The sequence below is a fragment of the Carassius auratus genome, unplaced genomic scaffold (genome assembly GCF_003368295.1).
Source record: "Carassius auratus strain Wakin unplaced genomic scaffold, ASM336829v1 scaf_tig00025778, whole genome shotgun sequence".
Classification (NCBI taxonomy): Eukaryota; Metazoa; Chordata; class Actinopteri; order Cypriniformes; family Cyprinidae; genus Carassius; species Carassius auratus.
In genome coordinates, this window is record NW_020525456.1 from 12,798 (window position 1) to 35,925 (window position 23,128).

General features: G+C 42.2%; 3 protein-coding genes across 4 annotated transcripts; 1 reads left to right on the forward strand and 2 right to left on the reverse strand.

The window, feature by feature from the left end:
* Nucleotides 1-1,356: 1,356 nt before the first annotated feature.
* On the reverse strand, nucleotides 1,357-2,418 carry LOC113078460 (alpha-2-macroglobulin-like). Its single transcript, XM_026250774.1, has 6 exons — nucleotides 2,368-2,418; nucleotides 2,133-2,295; nucleotides 1,853-2,037; nucleotides 1,679-1,780; nucleotides 1,524-1,581; nucleotides 1,357-1,445 (listed from the first exon to the last, which is right to left on the reverse strand). Exons 1-6 carry the CDS (start codon nucleotides 2,416-2,418, stop codon nucleotides 1,357-1,359), a joined length of 648 nt encoding a protein of 215 aa, XP_026106559.1.
* A 138-nt stretch (nucleotides 2,419-2,556) lies between these two features.
* LOC113078461 (alpha-2-macroglobulin-like) lies at nucleotides 2,557-3,475 on the reverse strand. The gene is made up of 4 exons (XM_026250775.1): nucleotides 3,442-3,475; nucleotides 3,033-3,116; nucleotides 2,753-2,929; nucleotides 2,557-2,666 (listed from the first exon to the last, which is right to left on the reverse strand). The coding sequence occupies exons 1-4, from the start codon at nucleotides 3,473-3,475 to the stop codon at nucleotides 2,557-2,559; spliced, it is 405 nt and encodes a 134-aa protein (XP_026106560.1).
* Nucleotides 3,476-5,954: 2,479 nt separating this feature from the next.
* Nucleotides 5,955-15,292, forward strand: LOC113078457 (alpha-2-macroglobulin-like protein 1). 2 transcript variants are annotated; one of them, XM_026250773.1, is made up of 35 exons: nucleotides 5,955-6,018; nucleotides 6,079-6,181; nucleotides 6,284-6,467; nucleotides 6,530-6,686; nucleotides 6,804-6,856; nucleotides 6,934-6,954; nucleotides 7,076-7,241; nucleotides 7,321-7,405; nucleotides 7,474-7,588; nucleotides 7,687-7,807; nucleotides 8,598-8,707; nucleotides 8,776-8,946; nucleotides 9,015-9,239; nucleotides 9,321-9,530; nucleotides 9,607-9,756; nucleotides 10,170-10,295; nucleotides 10,373-10,463; nucleotides 10,607-10,748; nucleotides 11,331-11,556; nucleotides 11,943-12,066; nucleotides 12,139-12,260; nucleotides 12,342-12,393; nucleotides 12,485-12,568; nucleotides 12,648-12,824; nucleotides 12,927-13,002; nucleotides 13,069-13,225; nucleotides 13,304-13,378; nucleotides 13,533-13,695; nucleotides 13,764-13,948; nucleotides 14,029-14,247; nucleotides 14,343-14,464; nucleotides 14,682-14,763; nucleotides 14,844-14,927; nucleotides 15,007-15,112; nucleotides 15,196-15,292. In XM_026250773.1, the coding sequence occupies exons 2-35, from the start codon at nucleotides 6,099-6,101 to the stop codon at nucleotides 15,234-15,236; spliced, it is 4,305 nt and encodes a 1,434-aa protein (XP_026106558.1). In that variant the 5' UTR covers nucleotides 5,955-6,018; nucleotides 6,079-6,098; the 3' UTR covers nucleotides 15,237-15,292. The 2 variants fall into 2 exon arrangements, with proteins under 2 accessions (XP_026106558.1, XP_026106557.1); XM_026250772.1 differs by having other exon boundaries at nucleotides 5,982-6,181.
* The last annotated feature ends 7,836 nt before the right edge of the window (nucleotides 15,293-23,128 follow it).

The following is a 23,128-nucleotide window of genomic DNA, read 5'->3' on the forward strand; positions in this document are numbered from 1 at the left end:
TTAATATCAGTACATGCGAGACGGGAACATAAGACCTTAATGTCAGTCCCTGTGATGTTAAAATTCCGCTGTGAGCCCCTATGAACATATTTAGAAGAAGGTGACGTAGAAGGTGAAGTGATCGTAAAGTTTCACGAACACGTATATTGAGCACCAACTGGTGTTTCTGTGAAAGCAGTTCAGGCAGAGAGTACCTTATCATAGTGTGGTCCGGGTGTTCGAGGATCCGCTCTCCACAGAGCCCAGTCACTGGCAAAATACAGATGACAGCAGGTAGCAGACAGATCCACATAGCAATGTCAAAATAAGGACAAAGATGTTGTGATGAACCTAAAATCAGAGACTGCTACACAGGACACCGTTTGATCCAGTCTAAAATGTCAGAGTAAATCCAAAAGCGTTGTAATAAAACAGATCTTCTGAAGCACGGTTACACGAGCAGGGTGAGCACACAGGAGTGAAAAATCCAGGCACAGCGTGAGTGTGTCCGATCCCAGTCAGGAATGTGGTAGCACAACCAAAGGAAGGAATCCAACAATAACATAATAATAAATAAATAAACAATGAAAAATAAAAAAACAATTAAAATTGCAGAGTGGAGAAGCGGCAACCAAACATGTCAGCGTTCTCTCCACCGGAAGTCAAACAGTGATAATGTTGTGCTCTGCTCTAATTGGCTCATTTCAGTGGCTCACACAACAAATACCAAAAAGAAACGTTAAACCTCCTGAAAGACTGATTGAAGTTATGTGAAGTGTTGAGTTGCAAGGGACTTTAGTTTCTATGGTAAAAAAGGGAATAGGTAGTAAAATCAGTTAATAGTGATTCAAAGTTATCGCATTTGAATATTGTTGTTACTGTTGATTAGACTCACTATGCAATATCAAAGCAATTTCATTTCTTATATATATATATATATATATATATTTTCTCTCTTTAGGGTAGAGATCTGTTGTTATGCATGGGTGCTTTAAAGAGGTGTGTCCAGGAAAAGGTAAAAGGTGAGGAAATAAAGATGGTTGACACGGCTAAAGGATGACTGTGTTCGGGTCTGTCTGTAAAGTATAAACACAACAGCCTCCACAAGTTCGATGTTGCACCATTGTACTACCTAAGAGAAAAGTTAACTTAGCAATTGGGTGCAACTAAAAAAATGGCTTCATGCTGCTCAGAGGTGGGATTAAAAAAGCAAAAAACAAAAGAAAAATCATATGAATTAACATTGGGGGCAGAGGTGGGAGAGAACTACATTCAGACTGGCTTTTATGTGACACGGTTACAGAATTGAGTAAGCACAGTGGAGTCTTGGCTCAGCTGTGTAAAGAGTTAAGGGTCAAACAGGACACAAAGTGGTTCTTACGTCACAGTAATGTTCAGCATGAGATCAGCTCCACGCACTCTGCAGTCTCTTGCCACCTTCACTTCAACACCAAGTGTTCTGGAAACTGTAATGGGTGTTGAGATGTTGTAGAAACACGCAACCTGGTGTAGTACTGTACATTAAAATAGAGAAATAAACCCACAAGTGACAATAACTGGGACAAGCATAGAGGTAGAAGTCAAGCAGATGAAGTTTACGACCTGCACAGACACACAGTTGGAGCCCTTGGCTTGAACACTATATCTGCCAGGAACATTCTTCAGCCGCTTCTCCTGATACACAACTCAAGTTAAACACCTCTCCTGCCATAGAGGACTGTAAAGTAACAGTGCTGGAGCCCTCCAGGCTGAACACTTTAGCGGCGAACAGAGACAGAGCATGAAGAGCCACCACAGTGTCCTAAAAATAAAAACCAGATTTAAAAAAAAGCCTCCGATATCATTTGTGCTCCTGTTTGGTGTGCGGTCTCACCTGGGTGGAGGAAAAGCCTCCATAAGGATTCTGCTGGGCCACAAGCCAGTTGACAATGCGGTTAGCATAGCTCAGATCAGTGGTCGTGAGAGGCTGTACAGAGAGAACCGCTAGCAGCACATACGAGCTGATCTCCACTGCCAGAGTGTCACCAGATGACGTCTGAGACCAGTGGAGCTTGTTGCCTTCGGACGAGAGAGTGAGGACAGAAAGTTGATGCCAAAGAACTTGAAACAACAACAACAACAACGACCACCACCTAAAGACTAGTGAACCTCACCTTCAGAAATAGCAACGTTGTTCAAGGCAGTTAAAAGCTGTGCTCGAGTGCTGGTCTCTCCAGCCAGACTGAAGGTGTAGGCAAGCAGAGCAGTCGTGTAAGTGTTTCCCAGGTTCCTAACGACAAGCCTCAAGCAAGACCGAGCATTGGTGATGACCTGATTCTGAAAGCAGAGGAAATTTTAGACTACATTACCAGAAGGACTTTGTATAACTACTGGCAGGCATGTTTTTACCGTGGCAAGGACACCTAGCTCAAGCAGTGATGCAACGATGTAGCCCGTCATGGTCACATTATCACCAACACTACCCTAAAACGAAACATCATGATGATTAAGGCCAGCCTCAGACTTCAGATCAGTTACAGCACATTTAAAGATGTCAACTTGGCCATGAAAAAAAAAGCCACATTAAAAAGTCCCAATTCAATGCACAATAAAAGAACGGAATGAAACGCACCATGTATTGGAAGCATCATAGCCAAATGTGCTGTATGAACCATCACTGTGCCTGTAGTTTAGCTGTCCTTGGTATCCTGTCCAAGTAAAAAAAAAAAAACTTGGTCAGGATTCACATTACACCAAATGAGGTGTAGGACTTGTAGGATTTGGTCATCTGTACCGCTCTGAAGGTAACCAGTGGCAGTCTGTCGGATGGTTGGGGTGAGCTGCGCAGTGCCTTCCAGGTACTGCAGGATGTAGATATTGGGAGCAAGAGTTATCATATTTTGTTCTCCACAGCCAGATGGCATCTGTAGCAAGCCATCAAGATTATTTAGTGCACGACCCATTATGTCCCCTAAGAAAAGTAAGAAAAACGGACAAACCAAAAAACCCTTAGAAAACAAAAGTTAATTTGCTCAACATCTCCGGGTCCATTCCCCCTTTATGAAGTGCCTTACCAAGGACTGAAACAGAGCATTTGGCAGATCCCGGGATCACATTTGTTGGAAGCTTCAGAGACACATCTTCTGAAAGGACGCTCCCTATGGACCAAAAAGGAACAGATCAGCGCAGAGCACTAGGTTACACCAGTTTTACACACACTGTCTGAAGAGCACATGCAGCCCGTGTGGGTTACGTATACAGTGCAGAAGCAAGACTCGTGCTTTCACATAGGACTCATTTGTAGTCTGCTACTGATCCATGGCTGTATATTACATATTTTGATAAAAAAAAAAAAAATCCGTCTCACATTTAGTTTAAACTCAAACACCACATTCATTGGATTTAATACCAAGTTGCAAAACACTTCAACACCATACAGCCTACTTTTTTACGTTAAAGCCAAATGTTTTCAAATAAACTCACCACTGACAAGGTCAACTCGTGCCCTCTTTTGCATTTAAATCTTTATTTTAAACAATCCCATGAGTCTTGAAAGGTTTCTCTACCACCACAAGTGAATCTTATGTTGCCTCATTTAAAAAGTGCACTTTTCCTTCATTTTAAATGTAGCCCAAAAGCTTGTTACTTCAATTTGTGAAATTGGTCTCGATACATGCTCATTTTACCATGAACAATGTGTTGCCACTTTCACTTATTTTGCTGTGCTGCATACTCCTGGAATGCACAGATAGACTGCAACCATGTAAAGTGAGAACGTTTTAATCCATTAACCTCTTTGTACTCAAACCCAAAACACTACATAGCAGACAGTGCTCACATTGATTTCAGTGTCTGCCGTCTCACTAAATGAGGACAGAAACACATGACAAAAGTCTCCAAAACTGCTCTGAGAGTCCAACTGAAAAGTATGAACATGTACAGCATTCAATACTTAGTTGGGGCTCCTCTTGCCTGAATTACTGCAGCAATGCGGCATGGCATGGAGTCGATCAGTCTGTGGCACTGCTCAGGTGTTATGAGAGCCCAAGTTGCTCTTATAGTGGCCTTCAGCTCTTCTGCATTCTTGGGTCTGACATATCGCATCTTCCTCTTCACAATACCCCATATATTTTCTATAGATGGGTTAAGGTCAGGCGAGTTTGCTGGCCAATTAAGAACAGGGATACCATGGTCCATAAACCAGGTACTGGTAGCTTTGGCACTGTGTGCGGTTGCCAAGTCCTTTTGGAAAATGAAATCTGCATCTCCATAAAGTTGGTTAGCAGCAGGAAGCATGAAGTGCTCTAAAACTTCCTGGTATACGGCTTTGTTGACCTTGGACCTCAGAAAACACAGTGGACCAACACCAGCAGATGACATGACACCCCAAACCATCACTGACTGTGGAAACTTTACACTGGACCTCAAGCAATATGGATTGTGTGCCTCTCCTCTCTTCCTCCAGACTCTGGGACCCTGATTTCCAAACGAAATGCTAAATTTACTTTCATCAAAGAACATAACTTTGGACCACTCAGCAGCAGTCCAGTCCTTTTTGTCTTTAGACGCTTCTGATGCTGTCTGTTGTTCAAGATTGGATTGACACAAGGAATGCAACAGCTGAAACCCATGTCTTGCATGCGTCTGTGTGTAGTGGTTCTTGAAGCACTGACTCCAGCTGCAGTCCACTCTTTGTGAATCTCCACCACATTTTTAATGGGTTTTGTTTCACAATCCTCTCCAGGGTCAATGGTTGTCTTTTGGACAACTCTCAAGTCAGCAGTCTTCCCCATGATTGTGTAGCATACAGATCTAGACTGAAAGACCATTTAAAGGGTTTGCAGGTGTTTTGAGTTAATTAGCTGATTAGAGTGTGGCACCGGGTGTCTTCAATATTGAATCTTTTCACAATATTCACATTTTCTGAGATACTGAATTAGGGACTTTCCTTAGGTGGCTGTCACACTGGCAGTGTGGAACGGGGTACGGTTCGCATGAAAAATCTCTAATGTGAACGCTGTTATTAGACCCTGGTGCGCACTGGGGTAGCGAACCCAACACTACCTGTGGAAGGTGGTCTGAGTTCGGTTGCTCCCAAACTGTGGCACGGTTCACATGAATGTGCAAGCAACATGGACTCGGGTGCGCACTTGTTCAGCAAGTAAAGTACCCACGCAAACACACCTGGGTTTGATACAACTATTGATTGTGAAAGCAGACCAACACTGCGGGCAACGCCGGGAACAATCACGCTCGGGCTCGGACCGCAGCAAACAAGCCAATTGTAAAAGCCCTCTTAGTTATCAGTTATAAAGATCAAAATTAAAAGAAATAAACATTTGAAATATATCAGTCTGTGTGTAATGAATGAATATAATATACAAGTTTCACTTTTTGAATGGAATTAGTGAAATAAATCAACTTTTGGATGATATTCTAATCATATGACCAGCACCTTTACTTAGCCTACTACTACTTCTACTATTACAAAAATGAAACAAACATTATTTTTAAAGGATTAATCACACAACATTTCTTCCATGTTTTATGTTAATAGTAAATCCCCTTTGTTTGACAAAAAAATAAGTTTCTTAATTTTCAATTAGTAAAAGATAAAGGATAAATTAAATTAATATTAAAGTAGAAATCAGTTCACTAAATAATACAATTGACTGTTTCACTTCCACTTTAAGGGAATATTTGTGTTGTTTATTATAATTTTTGAGAGCACACCCCTAGTATTTGATGATTTGTAAATTGTATTTTAAAAGTACAATATCAATACAATGTTTTCAATTGGTTGAAAAAGGCATTTGATGCATGTTTGGCCAGTTCTTGTACTGAAATACAGTTTTGACCAGCAGGCGTCAACAGCATGACAGTGAATCATTTTGCAAATTAACTGGTTCAATCAGTCAATCAGCTAATAAATGAATTCCTCCAATTAAGTGTGTTTAAATATCGCTGCCAACAGTGCAGCTGATTGAGAGTGACTGTGGAGTCTGTTAAAGGTTTGCAGTGTTTTTGAAAATCAAATCAAATCAAATCAAATCAAATCAAATCAAATCAAATCAAATCAAATCAAATCAAATCAAATCAAATCAAGTCAAGTCAAGTCAAGTCTTGGCTGATCGTTCTTCATGGCTGTGAAGGAGTTATGTGTTTGGAAAGGGCTTGTTTTAGTCCTTTTTCTCTTTGCTGTTGGTGGACAGAGATCAGGACCGTGAGTAAATGGGGTTTGAAATGAATAATAAAGTGGAACCGATCTCTTATATATTTACATGCATGTGTTCTGATATGACTTGGAGTGTGTTTGTTTCCACAGATCCTTCTTGGTGATGTTTTCTGCAGTGATCGAGTCTGGCTCTAATGCCAAATTGTGTGCAAGTCTTCTGAAACCCAATGAGAGTCTTGCAATGAACATCTTTCTGGTTGATGACCAGAACAAGACAACACCGCTTGCGCAGCAGAGTTCTTCAACCGTGTTTCACCGTTGTTTTAGTTTCCAGGTCTGTCTCAGTGTGGCACATGCAGTGTTCTTTCTTTCTTTTATTAAAGTGTTTCTCTACAGGCTCCTCAAGTAGATGGAGAATTAGTGCAGAAAGTGAGGGTGGTCCTTCAAGGGAGGTTCTTCAAAATGACTGAAGAGAGGAAAGTCATGTTCAGAAGTTACCTGCCTCTGACCTTCATCCAAACCGACAAACCCATCTACAACCCAGGACAAATGGGTGAGCTACAAATGACCCTTGTATTAATATTAGAAGTGATCAGAACTTGTAGTGTAATGGACTTTGTACACCTTCAAGTGCATTATGAAATCCAAGTGAGCTGTTTCTTTTCCGCAGTGAACTTCAGGGTTCTGGCCATGGATGCTAAATTTGTTCCTCTTAATCAAATGGTAAAGCCTGAGCTGCTTCTGGTCTTCCAGGATTTTTTTTAAATAGAAGTTGCCTAATGTTCTGTTTGTCTTTACAGTACAGTCTAGTGGTGGTGGAGGTGAGAACTTGTTCTGGATCAAGTCTTTGGATAGATGCAACACTGGTTCACCTCTACATGTTCTTTGTGGTTTTACTGTTTCTTGGGCTTTCATCATTCCAAGCTTTTTCCCTCCAAATAGGACAATAATAAGAACCGGATCGGTCAGTGGACAAATGTTTCCTCAACTGGGTGGATATTGCAGCTTTCTCACCAGTTAAACCCTGAGGCTCAGGTTGGGATGTATGCTCTGAGGGCTTTTATTGGTGACCGTATGATTTCTCAGGATTTTGAGGTGAAAAAGTATGGTAAGTTACCACACATGTGCAGTGGGTAGACTTGATGACTGACTGGGGTCCTAATTTAAAGCCTTGGTTTCTGGTTTAGTTTTACCCAAGTTTGATGTCACCTTGACCACACCACAGACGTACAGTGTGGGAGATGAGGGACTGAAAGTTGAGGCTTGTGCCAAGTAAGTGTGAGCTCTTATATTCTTGACTTTTTGGTTGGTGATCTTATTCCTTAACCCTCTACCCCCAGATACACATTTGGGCAACCTGTACCTGGTCAAGCGTTGGTGGAAGTATGTCGTGAGCCGTTCCCGTTTTCTGTGGTACCTGGTGTGTCTCGTGTGTGTCTTAACAAAACCGCTATGGTAGGAGACCACTGTGCAGAGCAGGGTTTTTTTTTTTTTTTTTTTTTTTTTCTGCAAGTCTACACCTGAATCTTACCACCTCTTTGTTCTGCTACCAGATGAACAACACCGGATGTGCTTCCCTTACTATCAGTACGTCAGAGTTTTTCACCACCAAATTTGAAGAGCAACTGCAAAATTCCTTCCTTGTTAACGTGAACGTCACTGAAGAGGGAACGGGTGAGAACCTGGCTGATTTGAACAATTTTCATTTTTTTTTGGTGGGGGGTTGCAGATCTAGTCTCAGTATGGCAGCAGTGGAAGAATGTGAACCAACTACTTAATGGCATTAGCACCCAAAAGGTTGGGGATGAGGTGAGAGAATTAAGACCAGATGGGCAGAATCATACTGCTAGAAGTGCTATCTGACACCATCCACTTTAGTTCTCAGCACTTGATCCGCGCTCCAATACACACAGCAGTCCAAGTGTCTTGTGTAATGGCTTAGATTTAAGTGACCGTGACTGGGTGGATAAACTGAACATGTCAATATTGCATGCCTACCGTCTTGAAGGGACCGCATTCCTATCTATCCCCATCGTCATAACCAACAAAGCATGTTAAATTAAGTACTCCTACTTGATCTGAAAAAGGAGTTTAATTGGTAATGCTCCTGTATTTGTCTTATTCTGCTTTTCAGATATAAAGCTGCTGCATTTTCACTACTGTCAAAGGGATAGTTCACCCAAAAAGGAAAACGGTCATTTGAGTTTTTGAAAATGCAGTCCTTGATTCAAATTTGAGCTAAACTGACTTGGCCTGAAGAGAATGACTTGAGACAAATGTTGGCAGCTACAGCTTGACTAAAAGTTGATTAATGCAGTGACTTAATCCCATTAGTCCTACAAGTCTTATGGGGTTGACAGACTTAATCTTAGCCTTTCTGGATGAAAAGGCCTGGTCTCAAATCCCTGTCAACTAACACTGACTTGAACATTTCTTATTTGGTGCCTTTTTTTATTTCTCCAAGGTGTAATGATGTCAAAATCCACAACCGTCTTCATTACGTTTGAAGTTGGCAAGGTCTCGTTTTCGGACCTCCCAGGTTTCTTTAACTATGGATCAATCCTTAATGGGAAGGTGAATAAAGCTTCAGCTCTTCGACCGTCCTCATTGGTTCCCTTTCCTAACCTTTTCTGTCCCAACAGATCTCTGCATCTTATTTCAATGGGACTCCAATAGCAAGGAAGGCAGTCTATCTCCTGGATGTTAGCCAATGGCCCAACAAACTGCTGCTTAATCTGACTACGAACCTGAACGGAGTGGCTTCTTTCTCCCTCAACACAGCTGATTTCCCTAAAGCTGGTCTGAATCTGATGGTACGAAAGGGTTTTTTCTCTATAAACTGACTTCTGTAAGAAGCTAATTGTATTAACTCGTTCCTCAGGCAAGTGCAACATCACAGGATTTTTATGATTCTAAATCGCCCTACTTCACTACGGAAACGAGGAATGTGCCGCTTTTCCAAACCGCTACAGACTACCCAACGTTTAGTGAACTGACTATAGGGACGCTTGAGCAGCCGCTGAAATGTGGTGCCAAGTATCCAGTGACAATCAAATATTCTTTTGTTGGAGAGACTGGTGACTACAGTGCCGACATCGTCTATATGGTGAGTGGATGCTGGTTTTGATGACTGCACTTGTTGGTTCTCTCTTTGGCACCTCTTATGCCCCAGTCTGTCTCTTGTCAGGTGTTGTCCAAAGGAGTGATCGTCCTGCATGGATTTCAGACGGTTCAAGTGAGGGCCCTGAATGCACCAAGTGGCACAGTGTCGTTCCAGCTGTCTGTCAGTGTCGATATGGCTCCAGTAGTGCAGATTCTGGCCTTCTGTGTTCTGCCCAGTGAGAATGTGGTTGCTGCTACTGCAGCTCTTGACACTGAAATGTGTTTCCAAAACCAGGTGTGTGGACATCTAGCACCTCTACTCTGTGGGTTGTGGCAGCATGTCCTTCAGCTTGAGCTTGTTCTTTTTCCAGGTGTCTCTGCAGTTTTCTCCCCCTACAGCTGTTCCTGGTGAGGGAAATGTTTTGACCGTGTCTGCTCAAGCAGGATCCCTGTGTGGCCTCAGTGCTGTTGATCAGAGTGTTCGGATCATGGAGCCAGGAAGACGTCTGACTGCTGAAGCGGTATCCATGTGCAGTTCATTAGTCTTGTCATACTTTATTTTGACAGCCAGGTTTTGCAGCTGGATCAATTAGACAAACCAAAGCAATTGTTGCAAGCAACGTAATATTTGTCAAACTACCACATCTACAGTCAAAAGCTTTTTCTCCTATGCGATTTGGTGGTTTAACTCTAGCAATGGATGCTAATCCAGATGAGACTTTAATTTTTTTCCCAAGTGATCTTGCGTATTTGCCTGGTATTTCATCCATGTGCCATGGGTTTCATCCTGCAGGTGTTAATCCCTTATCCATAGACCGGTCTCTAGTTTTTAAAAACTAGACCAACACTGCGGTTTGCTACAATACTTGTGTATCTTAAACTGCTCAGTGAGGTGGGTTTGACCTGACCCTTCCCTCCCCTTCCATGTTTTTAGGTGTTCAACCTGCTCCCAGTACGATCTCAATCCTATTATCCGTTTCCTGTTGAGGATGAACAGGAGTGCCTGAATGTTCGACCCCGTCGAGCTGTTCCTACGGACCAAGCTTATGACGCTTTCCAGGTTGGAAATTGTTTGCAGTCATTCAGCCACTTACTGACTGATTCTTCAAATGCATCTTTATGCTTGTCTTTTGACAGAGTGTGGGGATGAAGCTTGCAACAAATCTGCAGGTCAGAGAACCTAACTGCCTGACCTACAGAGGCCTGAATTACTATCGCAACTTTGGCTGTAGGTGTCTTCGGTTGTTTTCCTATATAGGACAGCCTGGTGCATGGCCCTTATTTATCTAATGTGTTTATTGAATTTGACGAGACCCAGTTTGTTGCAGTCCTGGCTTTTTTTTTTTTTTTTTTTTTTTTTTTTTTTTTCAGTGCCTCGTCCTGTAGCCTTTCAAATGGCTTCTCTATCAAAGGACTTTGGAGGTGGGGGTGCTGGAGGTGATGTTGGTTCTTTTGATGTGACTGTCAGGACTTATTTTCCGGAAACCTGGATCTGGCAGCTCTCTCAAGTGGGGTCAGTGAAGAATTTTGTTTCAGCAAAATGACTCCCCATCACCAGAGCCTGTCTACCCACACAGCTTTTTGTGGTTTGGCCACTTGTTCACACACACATGCAATATCTGGTCCCAAATCGAACCTTAAACTACTGCCAAGGTGAACATTTACAGATTGTCCAGTTTCACTGGTTGGACAGCATTGCTGGTTTAAGTGCACTTATTTCCTTTGGCCAGTTACAGACTTGCCCCATGTAAACTGGCTTTAGGGTCAGGCACCTGCTAGTTTGGTTTTCTTCACTGTGTCAGTCTTTGCACTTTCATGTGGATTTAACTTTAAATGGAGGATAAATCAATGTACATGTGGACTAGGCTTAAAGCAGGTGTCAAACTGTTAAGTTCCAAACACTGCCCCAACACATGCCATGTAGGCTTCAATTGAGCCTGTAGGACTTGTTCTGCTGAATTGTTTTGGTTGAATCTGAACTCTGCTGGGCTGTGGCCCCCCAGGAATGAGTCTGACCATGATCTAAAGCCACTTGGGCTCCACTTACCCCTCCTGGCCCATGTTAATTAATAAATGTATATTGTGTGCTTTTCAGAAACACTGGATCCACAAGAGTTAATCTGATGGTTCCTGACACCATCACCACATGGGAGACGGAGGCATTCTGTGTGTCCTCCAAAGGCTTTGGCTTGGCTCTTCCGGTTCAGCTGACGGTCTTCCAGCCCTTCTTCCTGGAGCTCTCCCTGCCTTACTCCATCATCCGTGGAGAGTCTTTTGAGCTGAAGGCCACGGTCTTCAACTATCTGTCCAAGTGCATCATGGTCCGTATTCATTAATTGTGTGTGTGTGTGTGTGTGTGTGTGTGTGTGTGTGTGTACAGGCTTTGTATCACCTTGCTTTGAACTTTTCATGTTTAGCTGTAGCTTGTTGTAACTGTCAGAATTGGCAATTTAAAACTGGGCCACCTTCCACGAGTATTGCACCGTCAAATTTAAGCCGTATCATGTGCCAGAATTTCAGTACATGATTGTGACTGTCATGGACTGACCACCACACTACATATGGAGACTTCAGTAGACTGTCCCTGTCAGGCCTAAGCTAGCTAAGTTAACCGTGCAAGAACTCCATCTTAGAAATGTCAATCTCACCCCTAAATGAAACTGGAGAGACCTCTTTACTGTGTACTAATAATACTGTTTATTGGCAGGTTAAAGTGACTCCAGGGTCTTCCTCTGACTTCAGTCTTCGACCTTTTAATGATCCGTATTCATCCTGTCTCTGTGCCAGTGGGAGAAAGACCTTTAAATGGATTCTCTCCGCATCGGTCCTTGGTCTGTTTTCATGGTTTGTCTCTTCTAAATTGAGGAGTATGAGATGTTGCTCACTTCCCGTCTGTATTATAGGATCTGTAAATGTGACTGTCAGTGCTCAGGCTGATCAATCCCAGGTTCGATGTGGCACTGAAGTTGTGACCGTGCCAACAAGAGGACGCATTGACATTGTTACTGAAAGTCTACTTGTTCTGGTAAGCGTTAACCAGCTTTCTGGAGTCTGATCATGGAGCTCATGCAGTTTTACTGATTTGGTGCACTTCTGCTCTTTATAGCCTGAAGGAGTTGAAAGGATCTTCACCCAGAGTTGGTTATTTTGTCCAAAGGGTTTGTTTGCACTCAGTGACTTTCTAAATGCATTCTTGCTCTACCAGCAAACTGTAGGGCTCTCTGCTGATCTGTTTGGTTTTGTCCACAGGGAGTGTACTTTCAGAAGATGTGTCTCTGACATTTCCAGCAAATGTGGTTCTGGGATCTGCCAAATGCTCCGTTTCAGTCCTTGGTAAACTTTTCCCTTTAATGAATCGGAAAATTTCAGCAAAATGACTGGTTTCAGGCGGCATTGTTTTCCTTTTTCTTAGGGGACATAATGGGTCGTGCGCTAAATAATCTTGATGGCTTGCTACAGATGCCATCTGGCTGTGGAGAACAAAATATGATAATTCTTGCTCCCAATATCTACATCCTGCAGTACCTGGAAGGCACTGCGCAGCTCACCCCAACCATCCGACAGACTGCCACTGGTTACCTTCAGAGCGGTACAGATGACCGAATCCTACAAGTCCTACTCGGAGTTCATTTGGTGTAATGTGAATCCTGACCAAGGTTTTTTTTTTTTTTTTTTTTTTTGACTTGAACAGGATACCAAGGACAGCTAAACTACAGGCACAGTGATGGTTCATACAGCACATTTGGCTACGATGCATCCAATACATGGTGCGTTTCAATCTTTTTCTTTTGTGCATCATTGAATTAGGTTGTAATGCAACTCTTCCTGGCCAGGTTGACCACCTTCGTCATGAGGTCTTTCGGCCTAGCAAGGCGTTTCATCTTCATTGATCCCAGTGTCCTCCAGAGTGCACAGGATTGGTTGATCAGCAAGCAGGGTTCAGATGGCTGTTTCATGCAAGAGGGAACCCTGTACCATATTGACATGAAGGTGCATGTTTCTTTAAATGTGGTGTAACTGATCTGAAGTCTACGTCGGACCTAAAGCGTCATGCTGCTCCGTTTTTAGGGTGGTGTTGGTGATAATGTGACCATGACTGGCTACGTTGTTGCATCACTCCTTGAAATGGGCGTCCTTGTCACGGTAAAACATGTCTGCCAGCTTCTTGACCTTCCAGTTGTGTAGTCCAGTAATTTCTGGAGACCCCTCAACATTGCATGTTTTCCATGTATTAAATAGCCTCCAGAGACTTTGTCTGGAACCACTGGTGTAGTGACACTTTCTGCTTTGCTTTCAGGATCCGGTCATCACCAATGCTCTGTCTTGCTTGAGGCCTGTCGTTGGGAACCTGGGAAACACTTACACGACGGCTCTGCTTGCCTACACCTTCAGTCTGGCTGGAGAGACCAGCACTCGAGCTCGGCTTTTAACTGCCTTGAAGAACATTGCCATTTCTGAAGGTGAGGTTCACTAGTCTCTTGATGTTCAGGTTCTTTGGCATCAACTTTCTGTCCTCTCTCGTCCTAAGGCAACAAGCTCCACTGGTCTCAGACGTCATCTGGTGACACTCTGGCGGTGGAGATCAGCTCTTATGTGCTGCTAGCGGTTCTCTCTGTACAGCCTCTCACGACCACTGATCTGAGCTATGCTAACCGCATTGTCAACTGGCTTGTGGCCCAGCAGAACCCTTATGGAGGCTTTTCCTCCACCCAGGTGAGACCGCCCACCAAACAGGAGCACAAATGATGTCTGAGGGTTTTTTTTTTCTTTTTAAATCTCCTGTTTATTTTTAGGACACTGTGGTGGCTCTTCATGCTCTGTCTCTGTTCGCCGCTAAAGTGTTCAGCCTGGAGGGCTCCAGCGCTGTTACTTTACAGTCCTCTGTGGCAGGAGAGGTGTATAACTTTGATGTGAATCGGGACAACCGGCTGCTGTATCAGGAGAAGCGGCTGAAGAACATTCCTGGCAGATATAGTGTTCAAGCCAAGGGCTCCACCTGTGTGTCTGTGCAGGTTGTACACTTCACATGCTTAACTTCTATGCTTGTCCCTGTTCGGTCATAGTGTAGGTGTGTTTATTAGTGTGGGTGGGTTTTTATTATCCCCAGGTTGCATGTTTCTACAACGTCCCAACACCCATTCGAGTTTCCAGTACACTTAGTGTTGAAGTGAAGGTGGCAAGAGACTGCAGAGTGCGTGGATCTGATCTCCTGCTGAACATCACTGTGACGTAAGAACCACTTAAATTCTCTGACCATTTCACAAAGCCAGTCCAAATGTAGTTATCCCCTTTAGCCCCTAATAAAGTATACGGTTGGAATAGCTGCACAAATGCAACTTGTGCCAACTCTGAGCAACCTTGAGCTTTTTTTTTTTTTTCTAGATGTGCCAAATTGCAGTGCTTGACTTTGTTTTTTTGTTTTTTTTTTAATTCTTCACTCCTTCAGGTACAATGGTGCAAAACCAACTACGAACATGGTTATTGTGGACATTAAACTCCTGTCAGGTTTCACAGCAGATACATCACTGGTTCGTATGTTTTAAGATGACTTGTAACATCCCAAAATGTTTGAAGCTGCTACAGTTAATGGACTTTCTTTCTTTCTCAGCTTGGATCCCCACCAGATTCATTTGCTCCACTAGTGCAGCGGGTTGATGCTGGAGATGACCATGTGCTGGTGTATCTGAAAGGGGTGAGATGTGCACAGGGTAGCTTCTCTATCTACTCCTTCATGTGTGCTTATGTGCTTCTCCATCCCTCCTGTCTCGCAGGTTGCTAAGGGTGTCCCCATGACCTACAAGCTACAACTGAAACAGGGTCTTGCAGTGCAGGATCTCAAGCCAGCAGTCGTTGAGGTGTATGACTACTATAAGCCAAGTAGGTGTTCAATAGTTTATGCTTTTTGGCTGAATTCCTGGTTGAACATGCCTGTCAAGCTGACTTGCTGTTTTCACTTTCAGGTGACTCATTTGAGACCACATACGTGCCTCCCTGTCTGTGATTTGTGCTGAATTTCTGGCTATAGGATGTATGAAATAAAACTCCTTTTTTAATCCAGTCCTTGTCACTTTCTTTCATACAAAGCTGACCAATTTGCATAAACCAGGGTTTGTTTACAGCTGGTAACCTTTAAAAAGCAAACTGGCAAATGTGGAAGCTTTTTCAGTGTTGTGGCCCTAGACCCTTTCTCTAGTGACCTGTTAAATACAACATCCTGTCTCAGACCAGCTTCCGTGATCAGACTAAGGCAGTGGTCCCCTGCATGTTTTGGAAGTCTTTAGTTAACACCTGATTCAGAGGTCACCTTGTTAGATCTGAGCTAGTTGCATGGACTGTTTGGTCCCTATGATTCCTGTGGTGTTCAATTCTCACTACTGCCCTAGCAAGGAAGTCATTTGAAGTTTACATCACTTTGGGAACACTTCACCGATTTGCTGCAGGGTCTCTTCACACAGACAGAACTTGGTGAAGTGATATTTTGTCTCATACAGTCATGCCACTCTGAATAGAACATGCATGTGAAATGTGCATATTGGGGTGCGATTGACTGGAATTGGTAACATTTTGTAAGGTTTTCTTTTGTAACATGTAAAGAGTAGGGGTGTATCCCTGAAGTCCTGGCCAAATTCCCTCCACCTGACTCTTGCCAACCATGGCTTCTCAATCCCCATTCATTGAACTGGCTCTCTCCCTCCACTCCACCTATGGCTGCGATCACTTCCAGGTGGATGCTGCACACTGGTGGTGGTTGAGCAATTGGTTAAGTTTTTCCCGTTGGACTTGCTTCAGGTGTGGGGATCTACACAGGCAGGCACACAAGATTGCTGCATGACGTTCACACAACACCCAGGATCACATGTTCTGAAAAGTCACATGACCAATTAGGAAGTAAGTGTCTGTTGGTTGCAAGGCAGATTCTCTTTGTGTTGGTGCTGGACACGGTGCGTGTTGGGGGTCATGGTAGAGTACGAGTAATCACTGCCATTTTAATACTTTGTTTTATCAGGGTAATTTCTAGAAGTATGTGTCTACTCTTCATGGAGGACACGGGCTTCTGCATGGAGTTTTAAAATTTGTGATCCCATCGGTAAATGCCTTAATATGCACATTTGTCATTGAGTGTTTTTATATCTGCATTGGAACATGTTTTAAAATACTTTTGTCTGTCTGTAGCAACGGAATGTTCACCTTTTGTCTTATGTCAATGAGCTGTGGGACAGTTGAGCATACTGAAAAGTAGGCCTATATTTTCTAGCCATGTTTGAGTTGACTATGCTGTTTAATGAGGCTGGCAACTAACAAGATTTGTTCCAAAAAGGGACCAGGCTAGTCACTTCTATTTTTCTTTTTCTTTTATGGTTTGTTTGATTTGTGTGATGTGACTTTTGCTTCTGGGCCTAACACCCATGTGCACTACTTGTAGTAGCATTGTTCCTTAACTTCTGGTGCCATCAATGTTGGTGGTTCTCCTCTCTAATTATGTCTTCCGCTTGGGCTATCCCTGTACAAGGCCGGATCCACACTGATGCTTTGCCCCTTCTTGCCAAGGGACCACATTGTTACAGACATTGGTTTGGGGTTTATTTATAAGCATAACACGGTGTGAGATTTTTGTCGTGGTGTCTGAAGATCTTGAATGTGTGGTGCTTGCTATGTTACATGCTGCTTCTGGAGCTAGGTTGCGGTCTCCTCTTGTTTCTTTTTGTCTCACCAGGGTCCTCCTGAGCAGGGGTTTCTCATTGGCTGATCCGACCTTCCTAGACTGAGGAGAATCCACCAATTGAAAAGCAGTATAAGATTCCATTTTAATAACTTTTTTCTCACTTTTTGTACTAAATTGTAATAAACTTGAAATACATTTATATATCTGCCTGTTTTCAACTGTCCCTTTGTGGGGAAATAGAGTTAGCTACACTACATTAAGGGAAGACTTGTGGGTCCTCCTGCCCATCATCAGGGGGTGGTGTACTCAGACCGTAAAGATTTACTGCTTGATGGGTACCACACAGGTTTAACTTTAGGATTTGAGTTATGATGTTGCTGTTACATTAAACATTTTGACTTTTGTGACCACAACAGACCACAACAGTAGTGCATTTAGTTCAACAATTTTAGAGACGTGTGACATCCCAACACTGTTGTTTCATGGTTTCAGGTGTTCAACATGCTCCCGCATGACACCAAATCACCGCTAAAGCATTGTCGTCTACTTTCCAATCACTCCCGCTGCACACTGACCTGTCCGTGCAGTGCCAATGCAGAATGAACAAGCCGAAACGAACAATGAGCAATGGTGGGCATTGCATTGCTATTGATGTTAATGGCTTTTTAAATGTACATCAGCATACACAAATTGCATACAAAAGTGTTAGTGTCGCTATTTCAAAAATGGTTTAAAGCTGGTGCATTGTGTCTCGAAAGACATGGAACATGAACTAGGCTCTCGGTCAGAGCCAGCACAAAACTGCCTTGGTGGAAAAGGGGTATGTGAGGTGTTACTCGTTATAGGACTGCACGGTAATGGTTTATACCTGGTAACCACAATTGTTGTAATTTTGATTTTGGATATTTGCATTTCATCTGAACTTTCATGTAAGTACAAATAAACAGAATGACAATTCACATGTATGGTTTATTTTACCATCTAGTTTCCTGGTAATATTAAGTCAAATTATATAAATAAGTTAACGCTATATTATTAAAACCAGCTTTTTGCAAAAGCAAAATACAATTCCAAATAACTCCAAATCCAAATTTTTACTTTCTTTATTAAAACAACAAAAACTTTGTATTGTTACAAAGGTTGTGTCTATTCAACAACATTAAAGAGAAAAGCTCAGATTGAGGGGGGATTTGATTGCTTGGTGCCTAGCAACCACGACCATGAAAGCTTGTGGAGGCTGTTATTTATGATTAACTGAGAGGCAAACATAATCAATTAAAACACAATTTAGCATGTATCCTTACTCAATCCTGTCTGTACTGCTGTATCTGTAAATGTGATGATCCAAGTGTCAACAAGAGGATGCACTGATACAGTTCCTAGTAATTCCACTAATTCCAAAATTCCAATAGTCTATTTTTCTATCAAAGGGGTTATGATATTGCAGAAAATAACATTAGTATGTGTATGTGTATTTGGTGTAATTAAATGTTTATGCAGTTTAAAGTAAAAAAAAAACAATAATAATATTTTTCCACATACTATACAATATTGTTGCTCCCCTATGCCCCGCCTTTCTGAAACCGTTCTGAAAAGCAAGGTGTGCTTTGATAGGCCAGCTACATGCATCAAGTGTGTTGTGATTGGCTGAGTACCTCAAGTTTATGACGGAAATGCTACACCCCTTGGCATACTATAATGCTTTGTCCCCGGCCACAGCGACAGGACAAAAACATTAAAAGCCATTATAAATTAGGCATTTATTGCATCCAGGGGGGGCATAATTACTGATTATAATGTCTTTCTTTTTATGTGTTACGTTGCATCGTGCCGTGTAAACAAAGCTATGTCTGCATTTGTCATCAGAGAAATGACAAACAACATGTGCTACTCTACACTGCTCAAAACTCTTGTTTGAAACATCAGTGGCAAATCCTTTAAATATTTAGAAGTACTTACAGTCTGTGAGTCAGAACAGTCGCTATGCGGTCTAATCTTTTAGGATCAGGAAATTGTCCTCTATAAAATGTACTGCACACATCTGAATATTTGGGTTGAACTGTTCTGGAACAGTGTTGTAAAACAGCTTAACCACTGATTTCTAGTCATGTCCTCTTTTGGAAGGCCAAACTAAGTATTTTCGCTTTCGCAATGAAACTGCACCTACACAACATGGTGGCAGCAACCATTAATGTTGTGCCTTCTTTGTGTGAATGTTTAGGCACCGTTATGCAAACCTTCTCACATCATTACATAGACATATGGGGCATGTTCAAAAGAGGCGTTTAGGAGGACATGGACGAGTATTAACTTTTGAGAATATCTCTTTGGGTTTGAGACTAATATTTGCAACTTTAGGGATCTTATCTATTCACGAACAGCTTGTAATACTCCAAAGAGAAGGGAACACTTTACATCTCATTAGTAAATCTATGGGCTACTATACACAAGCCATCCACAATATTGGAAAGGTCCACTTGAGGTCATTTCACCACAAGGAATATTCAACTGCATTGTCACCTGTGAAAGGTTTCTCTTTTTTAATCAAGAATTTAAATCCCTGCCGTTTTTACAATAAACTGTTGCTTAGAACTGTAGCATCTTTTAGTAAATGACTAAGTTGACTGTTGTTAAGATGGCAGGTGTGTCTCTATGCTTGGAGCGGTTGAATGAGGCATTTACTGAATCAGACTATAGAAATGTATTGGACCAAATTTATTTTGCACACTTGATTGAAAGGTCCCGTTTTTCACGCTTTTTTTGAAGCTTTGATTGTCTTTACAGTGTGCAATATAACGTGTTCATGTTTCGCGTTTAAAAAAAACTAGTGGTGGACATAGATTATTTTTTTTAATCTATCACTGTGATCATGAAATTAATCTAGATTAATCTAGATTAAATTGGCTCATTCAAATTCTGCCGACTGCATTCAGAATATGTGTGTTACCCAAATAAAATTGACAAACAGTAAGTCTTTTGAGAAGGGGTTTATCAAGCTAGATGGTGCATTAGAAAAGGGGCTCATCTCCTGTTTCCAAAATGCATCACAAAAGTGCTTGAAAAAAGCTGTAAACTAATTCCACATTGCAGAAGGTGCAAAACAACCTTATGCCTGTTTCTCACATACTCCGTCTCCAGTGTTTACGTTCCAGTTGCGTTCCCAGGAGCGTTGCGTCTGCACAGAGCTCGTTACATATAGTGGAAAAGAAAAACGGCCAGCTCCGAATCTCTCTGGATCCAAGAGATCTAAATAAGGCCATCAAGAGAGAGCACTTTAAGTTACCCACTCGAGAGGAAATCATGTCACAATTTGCAGGGGCAAAATGGTTCAGCAAGTTGGACGCTTCTACAGGATTCTGGCAGGTGAAGCTGGACGAGGTGTCATCAAGACTCTGCACTTTTAACACCCCTGAAGGCAGATACAGGTTCCTGAGGTTACCATACGGCATACTCTCAGCTCCAGAGGTATATCAAAAACCCATTAGAATGATCTACGAGCACATAAAAGGTGTGGAAACAATGATGGACGACATCATAGTCTATGGCGCAACCAAAGAGGAGCATGACACCACACTTCTAGAGGTACTTGAAGTGACTCGTAAAGTCAATCTGAAGCTCAACAAAGAGAAATGTGAATTTGGAATGAAATCACTAACCTTTCTAGATGTCATCTTGGAGGAGCGCATAAAGCCTGACCTAAGAAAACAACTGCAATTGAAAACATGGAGAGACCACAAAACAAAGATGATGTTAGACGCTTTCTTGGCATGGTTACATACCTGGCAAAATTCATACCACAGCTTTCTGCACAGTCTGTGCCACTTCGTAGTCTACTGGAACAAAAAAACAAATGGATGTGGTCACATGAACAAGAAACCTGCTGGAAAACCTTGAAATAAATTCTGATAGCAGAACCTGTGCTAAAGGCGCATAAGAATTTCAGCAGCTGTGTTACTACAGCAGTATGATGATGTATGGCAGCCAGTGGCCTATGCGTCCAGAGCGCTATCTGCTACAGAAACAAGATACGTGCAAATAGAGAAAGAATTGCTAGCCATTACATATGCATGTGAGAGGTTCCATCAATTTGTATATGGACAAGCATTCACTGTAGAGACTGACCATAAACCACTGGTTCCCATTATGGCCAAGTCGCTGAATGATTGTCCCCTAAGAATACAGAGAATGCTCATCAGGCTACAAAAATATGATGCAAATTTGATTTACACACTGGGCAAGTACATGTTTGCAGCGGACACACTGTCTCGTGCCGTAGATAGTCAAGAGGAAACAGAAACCTGTGCTACAGAAATCAAAGCTTACGTGGACATGATTGTAGCCTCGCTCCCAGTGTCTGCAGACAGGACTGACCAGATCAAACAGGAGACGGAGAAAGATGAAACAATGAAAGAAATGAAGGTGGCTATTCAGGAAGGATGGCCAGAAGAAAAAAAAGACTTGTTAGAATTAGGGATTACTGGGCCTGCAGATCAGAGCTTACGGTTGTAAATGGAATAATCTTCAAAGGCTGTAAATTTGTCATCCCAGCAAGCCTAAGGAAAGAAATGCTAAAAAAAAATCCATGAAGGGCACCTCGGAGAAGAAAAGTGCAAAAGGAGAGCTAGGGAAGTGATGTACTGGCCCAGGATTAATCTGGACATTTCGCAGTTGACAGCTGCATGCAAGCTTTGTTTAACCTTCAGGCCCAGACAGCAGGCAGAGCCTCTTCTTCCACATCTTGTAACAAGTAGGCCTTACTACAAGGTTGGAGCAGATTTATTTGACTGTGATGGGAAGAGTCACATTGTAGTAACAGATTACTGCTCTTATTATCCAGAGGTGGCCACACTGCACTCCACTGCTAGCAAAGCAGTCATTGCCTTCATGAAGTCCACGTTTGCTTGCTATGGTGTCCCCTGTGTAGTCTTTACAGACAACGGACCTCAGTTTTGTAGTGAATTTAAGAAGTTTTCAGAGGAATGGGGTTTTCGCCATGATACATTCAGTCCAAATTCCCCAGATCAAATGGACTGGCAGAGAATGCCGTGAAAATAGTGAAAGGACTCATGCGCAAGGCACAAGCTGGTAATGAAGACTTTCGTAGAAGTCTCATGATTTACAGAAGTGCACCACTGGAGAATGGGTTGTCCCCAGCACAGATGCTCATGGGTAGAAGAATTCGAACAAATTTGCCCATTAGAGAGGATCTTCTGGACACTCCACACACTAGTCAAGTGAAAAGCTTTAAGCTGAAACAAAAAAATCAAACAAAAGAGGTTGTATGATAGAAAAGCGAAACCACTGACAGCCCTGAAACCGGGAGACACCGTCAAAATAAGGAACCACAATACAGGTATGTGGTCTCAAAAGGGCAAAGTGGAAAAACAAGTGGCTCCAAGGTTTATGAGATTTTGACGGATGGCGGAACAACACTGCGACGGAACAGAATTGATTTATGTCCTAAGCAAAGCTCTGAGTCGATTACAGAGAATGGACAGGTTGCAGAGCAGTACCAGAGACAATGAAGGAACAATAATAATAATAATAATTATAATATACAATACATTTTATTTATATTGCGCTTTTTTATACTCAAAGCGCTACAAAGTAGTACAAAAGTAAATACATTAAAAAATTAAAAAATAAAAAGTAAACAACAAGAAGTATAATGGAATACATCGAGTGTCACCAATTAGGACACAGACATCTTAAAAAGATGGGTTTTAAACGGTTTCTTGAAACTTGATAGTGTTGGTGCATTCCACAACCTGGGCGGACACAGAGAAGGCTCTTTCACCCATCATTTTCAGTCTGCAAGAAGGCTGTTAAGTAGAAGAGAGTTGGCAGAACGGAGAGATCGAGAGGGCATATATAATGTTATTAAATCACATATATATGATGTGCAATTCCACGTACAGCTTTATACGTTAAGATAAGAGTTTTAAAATCAATACAGTCATGGACCGGAACCAATGCAGGTTCCTAAGCACCCCAGAGATATGCTGACGAAAAGGAGTATGTGTAAGAAACAAGCAGCTGAATTCTGTATATGTTGCAGGCGCTTAATAGATTTTGCTGGTAGCCCAAGATAAAGGGCATTACAATAATCAAGCCTAGAGGTCACAAGTGCATGGACAAGCCTTTCTGCATCAGAATGAAAGAAGACCTGATCCTAGCAAATTCCTTAGATGGAAAAATGCAGATTTTGAAATGCTCTTGAAATATGTGCT